The sequence below is a fragment of the Mustela erminea genome, chromosome 16, assembly GCF_009829155.1.
Source record: "Mustela erminea isolate mMusErm1 chromosome 16, mMusErm1.Pri, whole genome shotgun sequence".
NCBI classification, from domain to species: Eukaryota; Metazoa; Chordata; class Mammalia; order Carnivora; family Mustelidae; genus Mustela; species Mustela erminea.
In genome coordinates this window covers 31,105,203-31,127,035 of record NC_045629.1, presented here as the reverse complement: position 1 = coordinate 31,127,035, position 21,833 = coordinate 31,105,203, and the positions used below count along the sequence as shown (strand labels likewise).

At 37.6% G+C, this 21,833-nt stretch overlaps 1 protein-coding gene across 4 annotated transcripts in view; it reads left to right on the top strand.

Moving 5' to 3' along the window:
* The window catches only part of MRPS28 (mitochondrial ribosomal protein S28), a 126,926-nt gene extending 105,376 nt beyond the window's left edge, over positions 1-21,550 (top strand). For 2 of the 4 annotated variants that reach the window (XM_032316904.1, XM_032316901.1), the window contains one exon: positions 12,280-12,567. In XM_032316904.1, coding sequence (XP_032172795.1) covers positions 12,280-12,445 — 166 coding nt within the window. In that variant the 3' untranslated portion in view covers positions 12,446-12,567. Of the gene's footprint in view, positions 1-12,279; positions 12,568-19,112; positions 19,132-21,502 lie in introns of those variants that run through there. The other 2 variants (XM_032316902.1, XM_032316903.1) reach the window with 2 other exon arrangements.
* Positions 21,551-21,833: the final 283 nt, after the last annotated feature.

Below are 21,833 nucleotides of genomic sequence, written 5' to 3'. Positions count from 1 at the left end.
ACCGCATGCACTTGTTAGGAATTTAAAGCTCGAATTGGGCAAGATTCAGCTTGGCCCAGAAACTACCATGAACGATTCATTTGGAATTTGATTGAGACAAAGACTCAGAGAATCTAATTTATGAACACATTAGCCAGTGCTTTTTGAACAAGGTCAGGGGACCAGACCCATTTAAGGAGCTTTTTCCCAAATGTCCATGAATCTTCGGCTCTACCTCATTGATTTTGATAGAGTAGGTCTGGGTTGGACCCTTGGCATCAGTATTTTTAGGAAAAGAAAAAAGAGAAGAAAGGGGGGAAAAGTATAAAAAGCTTCCATGAGCAGTTTTATGCCTTCCAGTTCTGACTCCCTGTAGAGTCAACAAATCTGTCCCTATAAAATTATAAGGTAATTTCTGGATTTCATTAGCCCCCCCCCCTCAGCTCCAAATTCAAACTCAATGCCTTCAATGAGTTTTATTTTCCTTTTGTTTCTTTTATATACATTGAAGATTGCTTAGACTTGTTCATTTGAACAGTGTTCTAGTGACTTCTATAAATTCATATTTGAAGTTACTATGCTTTCAGTTGTCTCTTAATACTTTATATAAGTATGAATATGGTAAATTTCATGATGGCTAGTATTTATTGAATATGTATTATGTGCCGGGCACATTCCATACCTTATGATGCATGAAGCTTCGCATCAGCTTTGCCGGGTGTTAGATATTACCCTTCTTTTACAGATAAATGAACAGTCCATTCCTCAGTCACTGAGTCAAACCTAGATCTTTCTACAATGCTACAAAGTTCATACTCCTTCCTCTGTTCTACACTGACAAAACTTTTTTCTGGCAATACATATGTGTATTTGCTTAAAAATTATATACCCCAAAATATATCCACTTTTTGCTTCAGAGTCATAATACTAGTTCCAGGTTTGATCCCAGTGTTAGTCATCAGCATATCTGAGGTATCTCAAATCTTGATACATCTTATTTTGTAGCTCTGAGAAAAGATTATAACTATCATTGTTGATTCTGTATGTAATATATTACATTATATGTATATTCTACATTATTAAAAAGTAAAGTTATTAGAACTTTAAAATGTTTCATTTTCATATTTCATAAAATGAATCAGTGCTTGAATGAGACAAAACTTCTGTTTATGGTGACACAGAATACTAACTAGCACAGTAAAAGTTAAAAAGAACTTGGTTAAAGGGAAAAACAAAATCATACATTTATAGTAGAATTACAGAAAAAAATAAAAATCCTTATTTAAGACAATTGCAACTTGAGGGAATGCAGGTTGGTATTAGGAACAATATCCATTGCTCATTGCCATAATGGCCAGTAGGTTTCCAGTTGCGAGTTGATTTGCATTATTTATTTTGGCCTAGTGGATAAGCGCATTCTCTCTCTAGTTTTTTTGTTTTGTTTTTTAAGAGATAATCATTAGTTTTTTTCAAAAGGCTTTTGGTAATAATTAAGGTAGCAGAAGTTCTAGTTATAATTTTGTTTCCCATTTACATCTTCTTTTTTTTTTTTTTAAGATTTTATTTATTTATTTGACAGACAGAGATCACAAGTAGGCAGAGAGGCAGGCAGAGAGAGAGAGAGAGAGGGAAGCAGGCTTCCTGCGGAGCAGGGAGCCTGATGGGGGGCTCGATCCCAGGACCCTGAGATCATGACCCGAGCCGAAGGCAGCAGCCCAAACCACTGAGCCACCCAGGCGCCCCTCCCATTTACATCTTCTAACGACCTGGGATAATAAATTAGAACTTGAGATTTGTGCTGCATTTTAAATTTTAATGACTGGAAATATTGGAGAACTTTAGAAGTTTATGAACATTTCCTACCTTTATTTTGTTAACCATAGCTGCTGTGCTTGATAATACAGTGTGGATAATACGGTGGTGAGAAAATCTTGAAAGACATCTGACAGATTGGACAGAAAGAAGCAATAGACCAGATAGGTCAGGGAAACATGGCAGATGGTATTTTGGAAAAGTGAGACAAATCCAGAATGCACCAAGTAGTTTGCATAGACTATTTAAGGCCATGATAATATTTTATGTAGCTAGTAAAAATTATTTAAAATCTTGCATTTTGTGTAAGTTTAATCAGTTTTGCACTTAAAATCATTTTACATTCTATCAGTTTTCAAATACTTAAGATTATATGAAAGTAGAACAAAATCATAGAACTGCATAGATCTTTTCTAACACTATGCTTTTTAAAGATGAAGAAAGTGATGTTTACAAAGTTCATTTGAAGAACAAAGTACACACATTTCCACATATGCTCTCTCACTAGTATGTGTGCTTTTGTGCGTTCTGTCTCTCACACACACACACACACCCACGCACTTGCACGCGCATGGACCAGTTGCTGGCTTCACATACAGATCAACATTACTATGAACATTTGTTTAAATTAGAAAAAATCAAGTTGGTATTAATTGAACCAGTTGAAATATCTTAACATTTCTCTTCAAAAAAGAAAAGAAAAAGTTTACTTCTTAAGTCTGAAAACTTAAATGAAGAATTGTATGAAAATCAGAAACAGTTCTAAACTGTTTTAACTCATTGAAATAAAAACATAGATGTCTAATGATTTAAAAAAAAAAAAAACAACTCTTTTTAGAACCTCTGAGTTACGATTATAGCAAGCCAGCTAAATTAACTAACAAAGTCAGAATTCCTCACAATATTCAATATTCTCTTTAGATACTAAGGTTTAATTCAAGCCTTATATTTGTCAGCTTTGTATTATTAATATATTTATATCAAAGAACTAGTCACAGGGATTCTCTCTATTTTAACTCTATGAGAACCATCACTAGCATGCACTGACAGATGTTAAAGAATGTCTGTGGAAAGAATGTCAAAAACCTCTCCAAAGGAAAGTCTTTAAACCATGTCCTTAATAAAGAAATGCAAAACCAGATTTAATTGCCCTTTTCCTAAACAGCTCAGCCATGCAGGCTCATTTACTTCAGCATATGGTCTGAGAAAGTGCACAGTGGAAGAGAGCAGTCATGGTGAAGGCTGGGATTGAATCCATTTAGGCTGGAGTTCACCAAGATCAGTCAGAGGCAGGCACTTGAAGTTAAAAGAAAGAAACACACCAAGCAGTAGAAACACAGGCTATTTTTATTTTGAATGCGCTCATTGGAGACATCCTATTTGCCTTTCGAGACAGCAGAAATACAAGATTCCTGAAAAAAAACTAGTATCTGGGATGTTTTTCCTAATTTTAAAAAAAAAAAGTAAAAAACAAAATTGCATGAAGCCACAGAGATTTTTTTTTTTTAATGTTGTTATTTGTTACCACTGAAAGTCATCATTTTTCTAATGGGAGGACAGTCAAAATAATGAGTTAGATGAACAGTGTGGCCTGTGTTTTATGTAAAAGGGAAGACATTATAAGCTTATATGAAGTGGTGGTAAATTCTTACCACCCCTAAAGGGATTAAGTTTATAGTTTTTGCCAGAAGTTGCAGGTAATTGAGAACTTGAGAAAAGGAAGAGGAAAAAAAAAATCTGTGAATCCTTTCATACCACTTTGTGGCATTAGGCAAGTGATTTTACTTCCATGTGTCTTGTTTTTTTTTCCATATATCTTATTTTTATGCCTGGGATATGGGGGAAACTATTTTTATGGAGAACTTAATTATAACCTCAAAATACCTAATAAGATAGTTCAGTTGCTTATGGGTCTAGTACAGTGTCACACGTATAGAATTGAGGAAGAATACAAAAGATAACAGAAAGGAAAGAAGTGTTTGAGGAGTTAGTAATGGCAAACATGTATCTGACTTTATTATTGCTGAATCTACTTAGTGCTAATCTAATTTATTACAACAAATTATTTCAGAGTGCTATCTTTCCTGCAAAACTAGCCTTTCTGCCACAATGTGTATTTATATGTTGTGGGACAAATATGCTTCTCAATTTGAAATGGTCTAGAGCTGCACTGTGATGTGGCTTTTTAAATTAAATTTATATTAATTAAGTATAATTTAAAAGTTCAGTTCCTCATTCACACTAGCCATAATTCAAGTGCTCAAACCTTATCTAAAGTATTTCTGTTATCACAAAAAGGCATGTTGGGCTGTGGTGTTTGGTATTATGAATATTTTAGTTAAGTTTCTATCAGACCATGTCACTGAAAGATAAGAACCTAAATCATGTATTTTAGATGGCGGACATAGAGGCAACTGATCTACCAAGGCAAAGAGTAGGCCAAAGGTTAAACTACAAAGAAGATACACTTAGCACATGTAGCAAAACACAAAAATGAAATGGTGGTGTTGTTTATGGTGATGTGATTTTTCTGAAACAGTGAACATTCTGAACAAAGTCTTCTGTTCATTTACACAGCAATCACACTTTTGGAAATTTAGTGTATACTTAAACTTTTATTTTAAAAAAAATAACTTGGTATCTTTAGCAGATGTAGTTCTAGGCTTAGATAATTACAAGTAGGTTTTCCAGCCACATCAGCGTCTAACACAGATGCAGGACAATTCTGTTGTGCAGAGAGTTCTGTATATTACAGAATGCCTGCATTCCACCCACCCTCTGCTAAATGTCGACCTGAGCATTGTGACAACCAAAAAGTATCTCTAAGCATTTCCAAGACATTTCAGAAAACCTGTGCTTTATGGTGGGCCCAACATCAAGACAGTGGGTCCATCCAGCCTCATACAATAATCATCTTAAACCTGTTTCTTTGTGGGTACTTTTTATTGATTTATCTGTTTTCTTCCATATTTTTAATTTGAAGACATAATGCTGCTGTGTGTCTAATTCTTCTTTAATGCCTGTCCTTACTCATTTCTAATAGGGTAGACTTAAGTGACCAAGGATAATAAAAGAAAATTTTTTCTTTACATTTATTATGAATTTTTTAATATTCTTTTTTAAATTAACATATAATGTATTATTTGCCCCAGGCGTACAGGTCTGTAAATCAACAGGCTTACATATTTCATAGCACTCACCATAGCATATACCCTCGCCAATGTCCATAACCCAACCACCCTATCCCTACCCCCCAAACCCCCACAGCAACCCCTCACTTTGTTTTGTGAGATTGAGAGTCTCTTACGGTTTGTCTCCTTCATGATCCCATCTTATTATGGATTTTTATATCCATTAGAAAATAAAGCTGTATGGCTTTGTATGGGTTTAAGCATTAGCTCCATGAGCTTGTGCAGTAACTAGTCCTGGGTTTTCTTAAGCACTTTGGAGATAAAACAGAAGTAATTGGGGCGCCTGGGGGGCTCAGTTGGTTAAGCAGCTGCCTTCAGCTCAGGTCATGATGCCAGGGTCCTGGGATGGAGCCCCGCATTGGGCTCCCTGCCCAGGGGAGAGCCTGCTTCTTCCTCTTCCTGCCACTCTGCCTACTTGTGCTCTATCTCTCTGTCAAATAAATAAATAAATAAATAAACAAACAAATCTAAAAAACGAAACAACAACAACGACAAAACCAGAAGTAATTATCACAGGACCATGATGTGTCAATAAAATGAGAGCTCATTTCTTATTCTTTGAGAGAGATAAACAGACTTAAAATATAGAGCAAGGCTGCTTAATTTTATTTTTTTATGAAGATTTTATTTGTCAGAGAGAGAGCACAAGTAGGCAGAGTGGCAGGCAGAGGCAGAGAGAGAAGCACGCTTCCCACTGAGCAAGGACCCTGATGCAGGACTCAATCCCAGGACCCTGGGATTATGAACCAAGCCGAAGGCAGCCACTTAACTGGCTGAGCCACCCAGGCATCCCTGGGGCTGCTTAATTTTAGAGGTACATGGATGGCCTTTAGGTAATCTATGAACCCCTTCCACATTGTAGCAAAATTTTGTCATGGGTATCTGTGCAATTTTTAGAAGAGTCCATTGATACAATCAGAGGAATGAGGAAGAACTAGATAATAGAATAATAAAGCTCCATTATAAAAAGAAGACAGAGGAGACAGATTCAGGTTTAGAAAAATCATGAAAGGAGGTAGTTGATTAAGTTACCAGTTAAGGCTACTACTGAATTTAAAATGAAGCTAAAGATTGCTTCTTGGAAGAACAAATAATGAATCTATAGAAATTGTTACCTTCCTCTTCTAAGAAATAGCATATGTGAAAAACAGAAGTAGTTGCATAAAAGTCTTATTAACTCCACCAAAAGTTAATGAAGCAAGAGGGATAGCAGATAGGTAAAATGAGACACCTTATCCTGCCCCTCCATTTTCCTGAGCCCCTCCTGAAAAGAGTACGAGAGTAGATAAATCACTGTGACCCTTTTGTGATTGACAGTATATATGGTTTTCTTGTTTTTAGTTAGATTGTGGTCAGTGCTGGGAAATGCGGACAGTTCAGTGTGTAGTTCTTTGAATTTTGCTTGCTTTTTTTCAGAGCTATTTTGCCTCATATCCTCACTGGAAATTCATCATTCATTTCAAAAGAAATGGTTTTCATTTTTATAGAACATTTTTATTATCATCTTTTTAAAGAGAAGAATGCTTACACCATTAAAATAAGTAAAATTTGAATCAAAGCAAATATGGGAAGAAAACCCACCTCCAAATTTCTCTTCTGTGGGAATCTTGTATTGATTCAGTGGGAACTGAAAGTGCTCTTGTACTCTGCATCACTCCAACATGGAGGACCAGTTTTTGCTGGATGTGTGTTGATGGTGGTGATGCTGGTGGTGATGGTGAGTGGTGGTGATAGCTAACAGTTATGAGCTTTATAAGGGCTCCGGCATGTGTTAATTCAGTTCATGCTCACGATAGCCTGGGACATGGGTTCCAATTTTACAAATGAGGACACCGAAACTGAGCTGAAGCAGCTCAGAGTTACTGTGAACATGTCTAGTTCTGTGCACATGTCTAGTTATCTGACTCCAGAGCCCATGTTCTCAGTCACCCTATTGCCTTTTCTGGATTTTTATACTTAGGCCAAATCTTTGAATAAAGTGACCGTTTAAAGGCTGCACAGACAATCTGAAAAAAGAGTTTACTAGCATATTCATTTTATTTTTTGTTTATTTTTTAAAAGATTTTATTTGAGAGAGTACGAGAGCGAGCATAAGTGGGGAGGAGGGGCAGAGGGGGAGGGAGAAGCAGACTGCCACTGAGCAGGGAGCCTGACTCAAGGCTTGATCCCAGGACCCTGGGATCATGACCTGAGCACAGGCAGATGCTTTACTGACTGAGCCACCCAGGAGCCCCTGGCATATTCATTTTAAATCTTGTTATGTGGAACAGTGGAAACCCAAATGAGAAGACTAAATAATGTTAGTGATTAGTGACTCCAGGACTACAGTACTGGAAGGTTCACCTCAAATTACATTGGAAGAAGTGGAGTTCTCGAAACACATTAGTTATTTCTTTTTTTTTTTTCTTCTTTAATAACGTATTTCAAAGTTAAAACAAGGATGAACTTCATATTAATTGTATGGCTCTGTTTCTGTTTGAGAAGTGTACTGACCTTTCCATGTCCTAGATTTTCCAAAACAGACAGTCTGAGTGCAGGGAGGCAGCCCCACTGCAGGCCATCAGTGGGCTTTGTTCAAGGAACTCTGTTTAGGTGCATTTCTCCATTATACATTCTTGACTTTCCCTCCCTCCCTTTTTTCCTTTTTTCCTTCCTTCCTTCCTTCCTACCTTCCTTCCTTCCTCTCTTTCTTCCTTTCTTCCCTCCATTTCTTCCTTTACTTCATCAATCTATCTAAATTACCCTAACAGACTATCATCACTATGGAAAATATCTGTTACTCTTGAAGCTTGTGGTAGCCATAAAGTTTTATGGTAGCCATAAAGTTTTGTCACAGGTCTTCATTTTACTGGTCTTTTGTGTTTATGTACACTGTCCTGTCCTCCTGCACTTGACTGTATATAATAAACATAATTCTAGGCCAGATTTTCTCAAGAGGAGTCTGAATCAGAATCACCTGAGAAGCTTGCCAAAAGCTTACTCACCTCCTAAGGTCCACCTCAGATTTGCCAGCTCACTCCCAGGGTGGTTTCCCTCCATTTGCATTTTTAACCAATACCACAGGTGTTTCTGATGTACAGGAAGTGCAAAAACCACTGTTCCGAAGGCTACATTATGTGCCATGTATACGGATGGTACTGTGAGGGACAAATAGGAAATCCCTGCCCTTAAGGATCTTATAGTCTGATAAAGAAGTTAACACACGGAAATAACTGTAATAATACAGAATAAAAATGAAGTACCATAAAAGTAGAAACCGCTACTCTAGATAGCAGAAAGAAGAGAGTCTTTTAAAGGTTTTTGTTTTGTTTTGTTTTATGTAGTGCACAATGTGTATATTTGGATAATATTTCTTTCAACACACATAAAGGCCTGCAGTTTCCTTTTCTTCTCCTTTTCCATCTCACTGGGTAATTCCCAGAATTTCCATACTTTCTAGAGATTAAGTTTTGTACTCTTGGTTTCATCTCAGTTCATGATCTCAAGGTCGTGAGTTCAACCCCTCTGTCAGGCTCTGCTCAGTGTGGGCTCTGCTAGAGTTTCTCTCTCCCTCTCCCCTTCTCACTCTCTCTCTCTCTCTCTCTAAAATAAGTAAATCTTTAAAAAAAGAAAAAAGGCTACCACATCTAAAAATGGGGACAGAACTTTTGCCTTCCATAAATTACGAGGCATACTGGGCACTCATGGTGTTTCTGCTTTTATTTTAATTAGAGATTTTTATCATTAACATGACAGACACAGAATCACTTACACTGTGAACTTCTTCTTTACTATGACATTGCCCAGAATTGTTTGTCCCTAGTGTTTGTGACTTGTTCAGCTGTTTTTATAAAAAGTCACGGTTCACCTCCTCATGATTAGTTTATAATCTATGAGTAATGCTCCTAAAAGTAAGTAAAAAGAAATAAGCCAACAATAAACCGTAGAAGAAGAAACCTAACATTTGTTAACCATTATATGCCAGGCACAGTGCCAGGCGGATTTCAGAGAGGTTAAGTAAATATACCAGTCCACACAGCTTGCTAAAGCCAAGAAAATAGAAATGCTAGATCATCTGTGACCTGGTGGCTTTTATCAGCAAGTGTCATATTAATTTATTGTCAGACTTTTGAGTGCCTGCTGCATCAAGTACTGGAAAGATACAGAGATAAGTAACAGTGCCTGATCTTGGGGGAACGTACAGACTAAGGAGAAATCAGAGACTTACACAGTAACCAATAGAAGTATGTGAGGGGCACTAACATTTGCAGTCATATGCTAAGTGTTTTCAACATATTATCCCATTTAACATTCACCTGCAAAATGGTTGGAATCGCTGTCATTGTAGATGAGGAAATTGTGGTTCAGAGCAAGCAGTTTACCCAGGGTTACCCAACTAGTAAGTCTCAGGGCTCAGATTCACATCCAAGTGTATAACCGCAAAACCTTTTTCTTCCAAGGGAATTCCAGTCACGGAGTCTTCATTTTGACAAGGAGAATTCCAAGCTGCTCGGGAGCTACCTTTGATGTATCCAGTTCTACCTAGAACTTAAGAATCAATGGGCTAGACGATAAGGTCAGGTAGTCCTGGCAATAGAAGCCAAAGTACAGAAGAATAGCAGTATGTGGGAATGGATATTAGGCCAAGATAGGCAACCCATCTTGAGAAGCAAGCTAGAAACGTGGTCTCTGAGAAGATCACGTCAGACCTCAAATTTCAGCCAGGGGGTTGCAAGACTTGAAGGGTTAACTTCAAGAAATATCTGTTAAAGAAATGAACAAAACTTGCTAACTGGATGTTGCAGGAAAGGAGGGGAGGAAGGGTCAACATGAGTCAAAGCTGATTGGATGAATTACAAGTCATGCTGCGAGGACAAATGAAAGAATCTATTAGAACATAGGTTACAGTCCAAGTAATGCAGAAAATAGTGTTGAGCTTTACCTTGTCTATGCACTAACCTTATTTTCCTGGTGGTTAATTCATTTAGAATATGTTCTATAATTGCTGTTTTCTAAGAATATAAAGCTATGCCTCAGTTAATATTCTAGGATATCTCTTTAATTTTTTAAACACATAGGTAGTTCTGTGCTGTCATATACACACTCATGTATGCATACATGTAAATATACATATAGGAGGACTAAAAAATATGACCAATTCACCGTCTTACAAAAGAATGTTTACTTCTATAGGCAGGAAAAATATGTTTTTAAAAAACCAAATATCCTGGGGCACCTGGGTGGCTGCATCAGTTAAGTGTCTTCCTTCAGCTCAGGTCATGATCCAGTCCTGGGATTGAGTCCCACATCGGGCTCCTTGCTCAGTGGGGAGTCTGCTTCTCCCTCTGCCTGCTGCTCCCCCTGCTTGTACTTTCTCTGTGTGTCAAATAAATAAATAAAAACTAAAAAAAAAAAAAAACTTCATGTTTACTTAATGGACCATTTATAAAGTCCTTCAGAATACCAAATAAGACATTGTGTGGAGACTATTCATTGTATGGTCTAAAGTCCTTTTCCAGTGACTTTTTGGGAGAACTTTGTTTCTTTACTTTCCATTTATGTAAAATTATTTAATTTTAAAATTAATATAGAATACTTAAAGTGCACAAGCATATCTCAGAAATAATGCAGGCTTAGTTCCAGACCACCACAATGAAGCAAATATTGCAATAACATGAGCCAGATGAATTTTTTTGTTTCCCAGTGCATGTAAAAGTTATGTTTACACTGTACGTTAGCCTATTAAATTGCAATAATAGTGTCTAAATTGTGTCTAAAAAGGCAATGTACAATTCACCCTTGAACAATGCATTGGTTAGGGGAGCTAACCCCCATGCAGTTGAAAATCCAGTTATAATTTTGGACTCCCCCAAAACTTAACTACTAATAGTCTACTGTTCACTGGAAGCCTTACTGATAATACAGTCAATTAACATGGTATTTTGTATATTATGTGTATTACATATACTATGTTCTTATAATAAAGTAAGCTAGAGAAAAGAAAATGTTATTGGGACACCTTGGTGGCTTAGTCAATTAAGTGTCTCACTGTCAGTTTCCGCTCAGGTCATGATCTCAGGGTCGTGAGATCAAGCCCCACCTCAGGCTCCATTCTGGGCGAGAGCTCCTTTCTCTTCCTCTCTCTCTGCCCTTCCCTTGCTCGTGCTTACTCTTTCACTGTCTCTCAAAAAAAAAAAGAAAAGAAAGGAAAAGAAAATGTTATTGAGAAAGTCATAAGGAAGAGAAAGTACATTTACAGTACTGTACTATATTTATTGGAAAAAATCCACCTATAAGTCAACCTGTGCAGTTCAAACCCTACAAAGTTTAACTGCATATACTTTTATTAAAAAATACTTTATTGCTAAGAACTACTAACCATCATCTGAGCTTTCAACCAGTTGTAATCACTGATCACAGATCATTGTAACAAATAGAATAATAGTGACAAAGTTTGAAATGTTGTGCAAATTACTAGAATGTGACAAAGAGACACAAAGTGAGCAAATGCTGTTGGAAAAATGGTGGCAGTAACACTGATTCCACACAGAGTTGCCACAGACCTTCAATTGGTAAAAAATGTAGTATCTGCATAGTGCAAAGGGAAGCATAGTGAAACAAGGTATGCCTGCATATTTCGGATCTTTAAAGATTTTTGGATTTCGGTCAGTAGCAATATTTTCATTTTCCTGCACCTTTTCGTAACATTGGTATTACACTCTTAAAACACTTGATCAAGGAAGAAGGAAAATGAGTTTAAGCTTTCATTTGGTATTATAAAATATGATTTTATTGACCAAGTGAGCCATAATGCATGTTATAGCTGTCATTACACTAAGTACAGTGCAGTCAAGCCCCAATAGTAAGATCCACATTTAGACTTTTTTCCATTTTGGTTTTGTAAAATTTCCTTTACTTTAAGAGAAGATTCTTCTTTCTTTAGAAGAAAAAAATATATCTGAAAATCTTTTTTTCCCTTTGATATCACTCTCTGATTTTAAAGAATGGGTGACATATTAAAATAAATGTCAGTTTCCCAAGAACTGACTTGTTTGACTTCTGGTTTGGACCATGGTTTTATTTTGCTTATAAAATCTTTAAAAGTCACCTTAAGATAAAAATTCTGATGTATCTAAATCACTTTTCTGTCAAAAACAACTATTTCTGAAATACTGGTATAAAGATTTTTTCACAAAAAGGTGTATTAACATCTTTATTTTGAGCTGCCACATTAAAAATAGAATTTGAGTTTTACTTTAAACTAGTTGTTGGTGTTGTAATATGCAGAATTCATGGAACTGTTTTTCTTACTATTTAGGAAATACCAGAAGGGAACCAGAGTCCGGCTGCGGCTGTTAGATCTTGAACTTACATCTAGGTTCCTGGGAGCGACCACAGATACAACTATACTCGAGGCGGATGCAATTCTCTTAGGAATCCAGGAGAGTAAAGATGCAAAATCAAAAGAGGAACATTGTGAATAAGAAACAAACTTTGCTTAATGGAGTCACTCCTGTTTTGTTGAACCCAGATATTCAAGAATGCAATTAGAAAATTGTGAATAAATGATTGAAAGAAGACACAATAAATGAAAGCTATAATTATAGCTCTTATTCATTAGAGTTTTCTTTAGCTGTTTCTCCCTACCCCCTGCCCCCTGCCTTTTACACCCACTCTTTCCTTTGACTGGGGTAATATAACTACTCTGAGAAATTCTATCATTCAATAAATATGTTTTGAGTGCTTGCTACCTGCATGGCGCTATTCGAAACATCAGTAAACCAATTAGGTAAGATTGCTTGCTTTGTGGAATTTCCCTTTGACTGGGGGAAATAGAAAATAAATGGGTAAAGTATGTAGTGTGTTAAGACAGTGATATGTGCCAAGGACAAAATAAGGCAGGGAAGACAGAGGACCTGAGTGAACATTTTTCCAAAGAAGACATAGAGTTGGCTAACAGGTCCATGAGAAGAGGCTCAACGTCACTCATCATTAGAGACATGCAGATTAAACCACAGTGAGATCACCTCACACCTATTAAAATGGCTGTTATCATGAAGATAAGAAACAGCAAGTGTTGGTGAGGATGTGGAGAAAAGGGAACCTTCTTGCACAGTTGGTGAGAATGTAAGTTGCTGCAACCACTATGGAAAACAGTACGGAGTTTCCTCAAAAATGAACAAATGGAAATATCATATGATCCAGCAATTTCACTTGTGGGTGTCTACCTGAAGAAAAAAAAAACACTAACTTGAAAAGATATCTGAACCCACATGTTCTTTGCAAAACTACTTACAATAGTCAAGATGTGGGAGCAACGTAAATGTCCATCATTGGATGAATAGACAAAATGTGGTGTGTGTGTGTTTATATATGTAAAATTCAGCCATAAAAAAGGATTTGGCAACATGGATGGATGTTGGAGTTATTATGCTAAATGAAATAAGAAGAAAGATAAGATGGCATATTATCTCACTTATATGTGGAATCTGGAAGAGGGAAAAAAAGAAAATTGAGCTCATGGCTACAGAGAACAGACTAGAGATTGCCAGAGATGGAAGTGGGGCACGCAGAATGAGTGAAGGCAGTTAAAAAGTACATACTTCACACTTGCAGCTATAAAATAAAGTCACAGGATATAATATACAGCATGGTGACATAGTTATGTATTTGAAAGTTGCTAAGAGAGTAGATCTCAAAAGTTTTTATCACGGACAAAAATTTTGTAGCTGTGTATGATGTTGATGTTGACTAGGCTTATTGTAGTGATCATTTTGCAGGAAGTCTCTAATGGTATGCACTTGAAACTCATATAATGTTATATGTTAACTATGTCTCAAAAAAAAAAAAGCTGGGAAAGGAATTGTGAGGTGTCAGAGTGACAGATTGAAATTTAAGTGTAGTGTCAATGGAAATCCTCACAGAAGAATCTGCTTTTTTATAATACATAATTTTTATTTTTCCACTGATACATTATTTAGAAAAAACTGTTCTTGGGGCATCTGAGTGGTTTAGTCAGTTGGGCATCCAGCTCTTGGTTTCAGCTCAGGTCGTGGTCTCTGTGTCCTGGAGTTAAGCCCTGCCTTGGGCTCTGTGGTCAGTGGGGAGTCTGCTTGAGATTCTCTCCATCTCCCTCTTCCCCACCTTGTACTCACGCTCTTTCTCAAATAAAATAAGTAAAATCTTAAATTTTAAAAAAAAAAAAGCTCTTCTAAGAACTTATCTTCTTAATTGAGGTATAATTGATATATAACATTGTATCAGTTTCAGATACACAACATAATGATTTGATATATGTATATATTGTGGTATGATCACCCCAATAAGTCTAGTTAATATCTGTCACCATACATAGTTTTCAGGAATTCACTTTTGAATAATACCTGGAGGAAATGAGGAAGCTAGTACATGAGTCTCTGGGAAGGAGTTTTCTGATGGAGGAAATGGCTAGAACAAAGGCCCTGAGGCAGGACTGTGCCTGTCCAGCTTAAGGAACACAGGAAGGAAGCCATTGTAGCTGAAAGAGGAGTAGGAGATGAACCTTGAGAGTAGGAGATGCCTTGTAGGTCCTGGTATGGATTTTGTCCTTTACTCTGAGATGGAGGGTCTTTGGGGATTCTGAGTTGAGGAGGGATATATTCTGACATTATAGCAGAATCCTGAGTTGATTGAAGATGAACAGCAATAGCAAAATTTATGAGGAGACTTGTAGGTAATTCAGATGAGAGGTGATGGCAGCTTGGGTGAGAATGATAACAATGCAGGCAGTGAAAAGTGGTAATCTGGGTATATTTTGATGGTAGAGACAGTAGTATTTCCTAAAATTGGATGTGGATTATGAGATAAAGAGAGCAGTGAAAATGTCTTTTCATCTCTTATGACACCAATCTAAAGGCTAGTTTTAAATCACTGAAGTTACCATTTATACTGGGTTGAAGAGTGCCCCCCCCGCCAATTCATGTCCACTCAGAACCTGTGAAGGTGACTGTTCTTTGAAATGGTTTGCAGATGTAATCAGGATGAGGTCATGCTGGATTAAAGTGGGTCTTAAATGTAATATGACTGTTGTCTTTATATGAGGAAGCAAATTTGGACACAGACACAAAAACACAGGGAGAATGTCATGTGACAACTGAGGCAGAGATTATAGTCAGGCTACCACAAGCTAAGAAATGCCAAGGATTTCTGTGTTTTGTCCCACAATTCAATTGGCAGCCCGTTATCGTATCTCTAGTTTTCCTCTGCTCCATGTAATACTCTTTCTTGCTTCACTTCTTTGAATAACATGTCCTCCATTTTGCAGCCTTGATGAAAACCTCCATCACTAAGCAAGAGAATCAGTGCCCCCAAACATCAGTAACCTAATTATACCCAGGTTGAGATAGCCAAGAAAATCCGTTTTCAGTGAACAGTCTTTGTTTCTTTAATAGTAAAGTAAGGTAAGTATTTGAATCAAGTCAGTACTCTTCTTATAAGTCAACTAGTCATGCCCAGCAAATGAACAGAACAATGATCTCACAGCGTTTGTGTCAGCTCAGGTCCTCTGGGAAACAAATGCTAAGAGTAGGAAGTACAGCTCTGGGAGAAAGGTCTGTGAGAGATGAAGGGTGAAGGGGCAAGGGTTTATAGATTTTGAGGCAAGATTTGGTTGTGTAGACATGTATGTATTCCTTAGCAACTGAAAGCTCTCTGATTAATTGAGAGTTTATGTCTTTGATCAGTAAAACTTTAAAAGAATTTTCTCTAATAAATACGGACCATGGTACATCTTAAAAAAAAATAGTAGACTAAATTTTCTGTATATCCCTGAAATTCTTTCTAAATACTAAACCTAGCCTATACTGGGGAAAGCATATTCTGTAGAATCTCTATAGATGGAGAGGTGCCAGGAGAAAGGTGATGGCAATAGAAATGGCATGCAGAATATGTGGTGACTTGGACATTTGCTAATGCTAGTACAAAGTGACTGCACAAGAGATTTTGTGGTCAAAGGGGGAGGCAAGACACCACAGAGGAGGCCATGGGGTTTGGAGAACATAAGATGACTCCATGTCTATCTCTCTGCAGTAGAGGTGAAGATTACTGTGTTTTGTCCCAGTATTCACATAAATCCTGCTCAGACCCTAGGACAGGCCCTCACATTCATCTGGAGGGAGATGGCATTGGCAGCCCTACAAACAGGACCTTACAGAGAGGAGAGAGAACACCTTCTCTGGACCTTAACTTGGAGCCATCTAGAGATGCTTATGGGGAACACTGGTGAAGGCAGAAGCTGATCTGTCTTGAGGCAGGAGGGCGGAAACAAAGCCAAAACAGATGCGAGGGTCCTGTACGGATGAGCAAGCCTTATCTATTTAGCTAAAGCTCTTTGTTATAGGGGAGCTCTGTGGCTTATGAACCATGGAAACTGTAGAGTCTTCCTTGCACAGTACAGCCTTTTTACAAGTGGTCCTCCAGTCCATGCTGTTTAAGCATCCATGACAGGTTCCTTCCTACCTTCCTAGGCAGGCTTAGAGAATTATTTAGAGATAACCATTGTAATGTTAATTCACCTCATGTGAGTAAGTCTTTAATTTCTGGTTTATCAGAGGATCAAACTTGATACTCTCCTTTTTGCTTTTTGTGGAATGTCTTCTCTGGTTTTTCTAGTTCTTGCTCCACACTTGTCAAGTAACATTTAAGTTAGGTTATGTGGAGGCTGATTATAATATCCATTTAATCGATTTTCCAGGACTTTTTTTGGCCATTAGTCATTTCAAATTTCATTAACACCAGAGGGTGAATGGGAAAGGGAAAGGTGTTAGATAAAGATAGAAATGACTAATGGACCAGACGTTAATTTTTTTTTTAAACAAAATTATAGGCATGGAATTGCCCTAAATTGTCATCCATTTTGTGGTTCTGTTGGAAATTTACTAGCATATTGGGCATCACTAAATATATCTAAAAGATAGTTACACAGAAACATAATTCAGATATACTCTTATTTCTGAGCCAATAAGTTTGCAGCATTTCCCCACAGTCCTTGTCTCAGCTGCCTGCCTGAATGGAATTCCCACTCCTTTTGGTATGGTTTTGAGAGTTGGGACATCCTCTTTATCTACTGGCTTCTGTGGTATTTACTGCATCCAAAATGAAAGATTTTGTATGTAAATGTTGCCTGGAAAAAACACAATTATCTTGCTTTCTTTTATTCATTCATTCAAAATAATTATTGCTGTCACAGTCTCATGTGCACTGTTTCCAAACCATAATGATTTGAGACTTATAGAGCATGGTAAAAGAGTTGGATTGTTTTTTCAAGCAGGCAATTTTGTGAAGCAAATGGTAGTAATCTGAGCCACTACTTGGTTTCTTAAGATTCCATCTGTCCACAGGATGATTTCAGAAGCCATAAGTTCCCTACCTGGAGGCTAAAATCCCATGTTTAAAATCCCGGTTTTCCGTTTCCCACAGGTAGAATGCAGGTGTGAGAATGTAAAATAAGTCACTCTGATTCACAGAGTTTCCTACATCCTTTGGCTTAGAGCATCTCTGAGTTCTTTGTAATTAGTTTAAAAGAAACATAGGGGAAAAGTTAGTCTTTTCAAGTAAACTGCATGGTTCCCTTACGAATTTATACTCAAATGTGTATTTATTTTTAAAAACCAAATGATATGAATATAAGAAATGCAATACTGGGTCAGCCCAATGGTCTAACCAGCCTGTGGTTTCAAAGTCCCATAGTTTTCCATTAATGTTGGCCTCAGAAGTTTGGAGATTTGTTTCAAACTCCCTGTGTTTTTTTGTTTTGTTTTGTTTTGTTTTAATAATTAAATCTGGATTTACCATTCATTGATTAAACCTTTCCTGAATTTACTTATACCTACAATGTACCTCACCTAAAGAAACAACGAGTTCCCCAATGGCAAGGGAACCACACCTTACTCATCCTGAGATGATAACAAGGACTACTACAGGGCAGTGAAGAAATGAGTCACTTGCTCCATCACAGTTGTTCTCTTGATCATAAATACTTATATCCCTCCCACATGCAAAACTCACTCACTCCCGTCCCACAGTGCTGCCTTCAATCCTGCAAAAGCTCATTTAATCATGGTATCTGCCAAAAGCCTAGGATCTTGTGATCCTTATCAGTATAGGCCAGGTTTGTATTAAAAATAATTGTATGGATATATGGAAAACATAATCTATTTTTCTAGCGATATAGCACAGTCGATATTTACCAGAGAAAATTCTTTAAAACATTGCAGACTTGCATAATCAGAGTGATTTCAGCTGCTAGGGAATATGTAAATGTCTACCCAACCAAATCTTGCCTGTAAAACTCTAAAATGTATTACTCAGTCGCCTGTCCCCAAAACATTTCCTGCTTTTCAAAATAGAGAATACCGAACAGGATTTAAAGCTTTCCTTGATGACTCAGGGCTACTATTATGGAAAACAATTTCATGATGATGTGATTTCCTAGGGATTTTTAAGGTGGGTAGGGCTGCTAGCTCCTACTGAATGGCCCCAGAACCTCGCACTCTTTGAATTTTCTTTTAACTTGCTACCTATCACCTCCCTTTCCTTATCAGCTGACACTTTGTGCTTATGTTGGTGTACCTGCTTCTAGTTCCCTTGTTGCTCTTAATCTGTGTTAATCTAATTTAGGGTAGTAGACTAAATCGACTCTCAACAACTACTCTTTTTTAAAAAGATTTTATTTATTTATTTGACAGAGAGATAGCAAAAGAAGGCAGAACGGCAGGCAGAGGGAGAGGGAGAAGCAGGCTCCCCGGCAAGCAGGGAGCCTGACATGGGACTCGATCCCAGGACGCCGGGATCATGACCCGAGCCGAAGGCAGCTGCCCAACCGACTGAGCCACCCAGGCACCCCAACTATTCTTTTTTTTAATTCTCCTGTTCGCTTTAAACATTTTGGCCACCTCTTTCCTCTGCTGTCAGATGCCACTTCCATGTGTGTCTGTGTACTTATCTGTGCCTATCTTAAAAAGCTTGTTTTAGTAGTCTGGAGGAGGATTGAGAGTAATTGTGTAAAACTGTAGAAATGTGCATAAATTTTGTGATATCTCTTTTCTATTTCAGAGCCACTTGTCCTCATTTACAGAACTGTGGCTGTGTTTTAGATGTTAAAAGTTGTTTCAGGGGCGCCTGGGTGGCTCAGTCCGTTAGGCTTCTGCCTTCGGCTCAGGTCATGATCTGGAGTCCTGCATGACCTGGAGTCATGATCGAGTCCTGCAAGAGAGATCAAGTTTCTCTTGCTCTCTTTGTCTCTCTTTCAATAAATGAATACAATTTTTTTTAAAAGCTATTTTCAGTCTATCACTGAAAGGAAAGGTTTTAGAAAGAGAAAGCAAATAAGAAAATAGACTATTTTAAAAAATCAATTTCCTTGACCTTAATTATCTAAATAAAAAAGTAGATTAAAAGGATGGTTGGATTCATTATTTCTGCTTTAAAGCCAATTAGTGCTGTGCAGATTTATCTGTTAGAAGGTCATTTATTCTTTCCTAATCATTGTAAATATCTCCAAGGAGGGAATTACTTTTTACTCATTTTTTTATCTTCTGTGCCCAACACAGTGTCAAATACAGAGAAAATACTCATCAATATTTGTTGAGAGTAATTTCCCTGATCCAGTGGCCATAATTGCACAAGATTATCTGTCAGTAAGAGACAGATGAATTGTTCTGCATATTCTGCTTCCTCAGGTAGGAAGCAGGTGTCTTTAGCCATGAGATGGCACAAGTGTTCTAGATGACCTCCCACTTCTCTCTTCCTTTTTTTCCTGTCTTCACACCAACTCCTCACCTCTGCCGCCACCCCATGATACCTGAGTAAATGATGTTTCACTGCTTTGTTTTAGAGCTTTGAACAAAAATTAAAAGGTGACGCTACATGGACAAATTCCATGCATACAGATTTCAAGTACCCATCTGAGTCTGGTTCATATCTCCTGGAAATTTTATAGCAAAAAGCTGGTTGCTGGGCCTGTGTGTCCATGTTTAGCATTTTCCTGACCTACAGAGCAGGAACAGGAGGTGACGGCGTGTTTCATCAAAAGGACGCCTCATTATTTTATGTTAACTGTGCTCCTTTATCTCTCTGTTCGTACGAACACTAGAGTATTACTGTGTTTACTGCGCCCAGGAAGAATTTCTTTGAGCAGTTTGAGGAGACTGAAGAAGGGAAGGCAGAGAATTCCGTTTTCCTTTTTTTAGCCTCTGGTTCTTTCATGAACTGCATGCAGGTCTTACAGACTTCCAGCGCCCACTGACTTCTTCCTGCCTCTGGGTTCTTTTCCTTCCGTCACTCATAGATAGTGTTTATGCAAGTGTTGACAGGCAGCTTTTTCCTCAAGGATGCTGGAAGGATGGTTACCTTGGAACTAAACATTAGGCTCCCTGCCCAGTACCACAGAAAGTGGACAAGGCGGGGGGACTCTTAAATTTGTCCTCCCAAAGAGCTAATCTCTGCTTTTTGGTTTGAGAACTACTCATATGCTCCCATTCTCCTCGTAAGTGATGGCTTGTTGAACTTTTCTCCATGTATATACACAAAACAGTGTGACTCAAACGGAGTGAATATTCACATTGTCCACACTGTAAAACTTCCATCAATTCCATCTGTTTCTTCTAGCCCAAGCCCCACAGATTAAACTGTGACATAGCAGGTGAAATACTGAAATAATGACTAAAGGATTATTAAGTGTGTTTCCTTCCTCAGTCTACTTTTATATTAATTTTTTTAGTAACTTAAAATATTACTATTTACCTAAAGATGAAAACACAAGCAATGGAAACTATGACAGAGGCCCAGCTAGACTCAAGCATCTAACATTGGGCAGCCCTCTTACGTGTGCTTTCATGGGAAAGTTCTAGGGATTTGTTCATTTAATTACTTATTAGAACAGAAGAACAGAGAAGTAGAACTGCTCTTTGCTGTGTCCATTCTAAGTTAAATAGTTAAAACAGCAACAGTGATTTAAGAAACATTTTTCAACGGTCATATATACTTTATTAACACCAACATAAGCTCTGTGCTGAAAACTACTCATTTTTCTGACCTCCAGCTCAGCTTTATGAGGCTGATTCCCTGAGGAATAGACATAGATAAGTGAAGGCACCAGTACACCTTAATACGTGGTTTTGAAAGTGACATTAATTATAAATCATCACTTCCAGATGGATATTCTGGCTCCAGAATTTATTTCCTACTGAAACAACATTCAAAGATAGTATTTCTGTCTCCGGCAAAGGTAACACCATTTTGGATCTAAACCTATCATCCTTGTTATGATAATAGAGAAAGTACAAAAGTATATAATTCTCCACCTTAGATTGATTAATTCCATGTTTCTGATATTTTCTGGTCAGTTATTTTTTTAAAGATTTTTTTTAAAGATGACTTATTTATTTAGAGAGTAAGCATGAGCAGGGAAGGGTCAGAGATAGAGGGAACAGCTCAGCAACGTGAGACTCAACCTCACGACCCACATACTTGAGCCAAAATCAAGAATTAAATACTAAGCCAAGGGGCGCCTGGGTGGCTCAGTGGGTTGAGCCACTGCCTTCAGCTCAGGTCGTGATCTCAGGGTCCTGGGATCGAGTCCCGCATCGGGCTCTCTGCTCGGCAGGGAGCCTGCTTCCTCCTCTCTCTCTGCCTGCTTGTCATCTCTCTCTGTCAAATAAATAAATAAAATTAAAAAAAAAATTTATTAAAAAAAAAAAAAAAAAATAAATAAATACTAAGCCAATTGCCACCGCCCAGGCGCCCCTGGTCAGTTTTTTATCATGGGTTACCTCTGTGTTAGGTAACTTACCAGTAATCTTTCAAAGATCTTATCTAAAAGGCATGAAAAAGTAT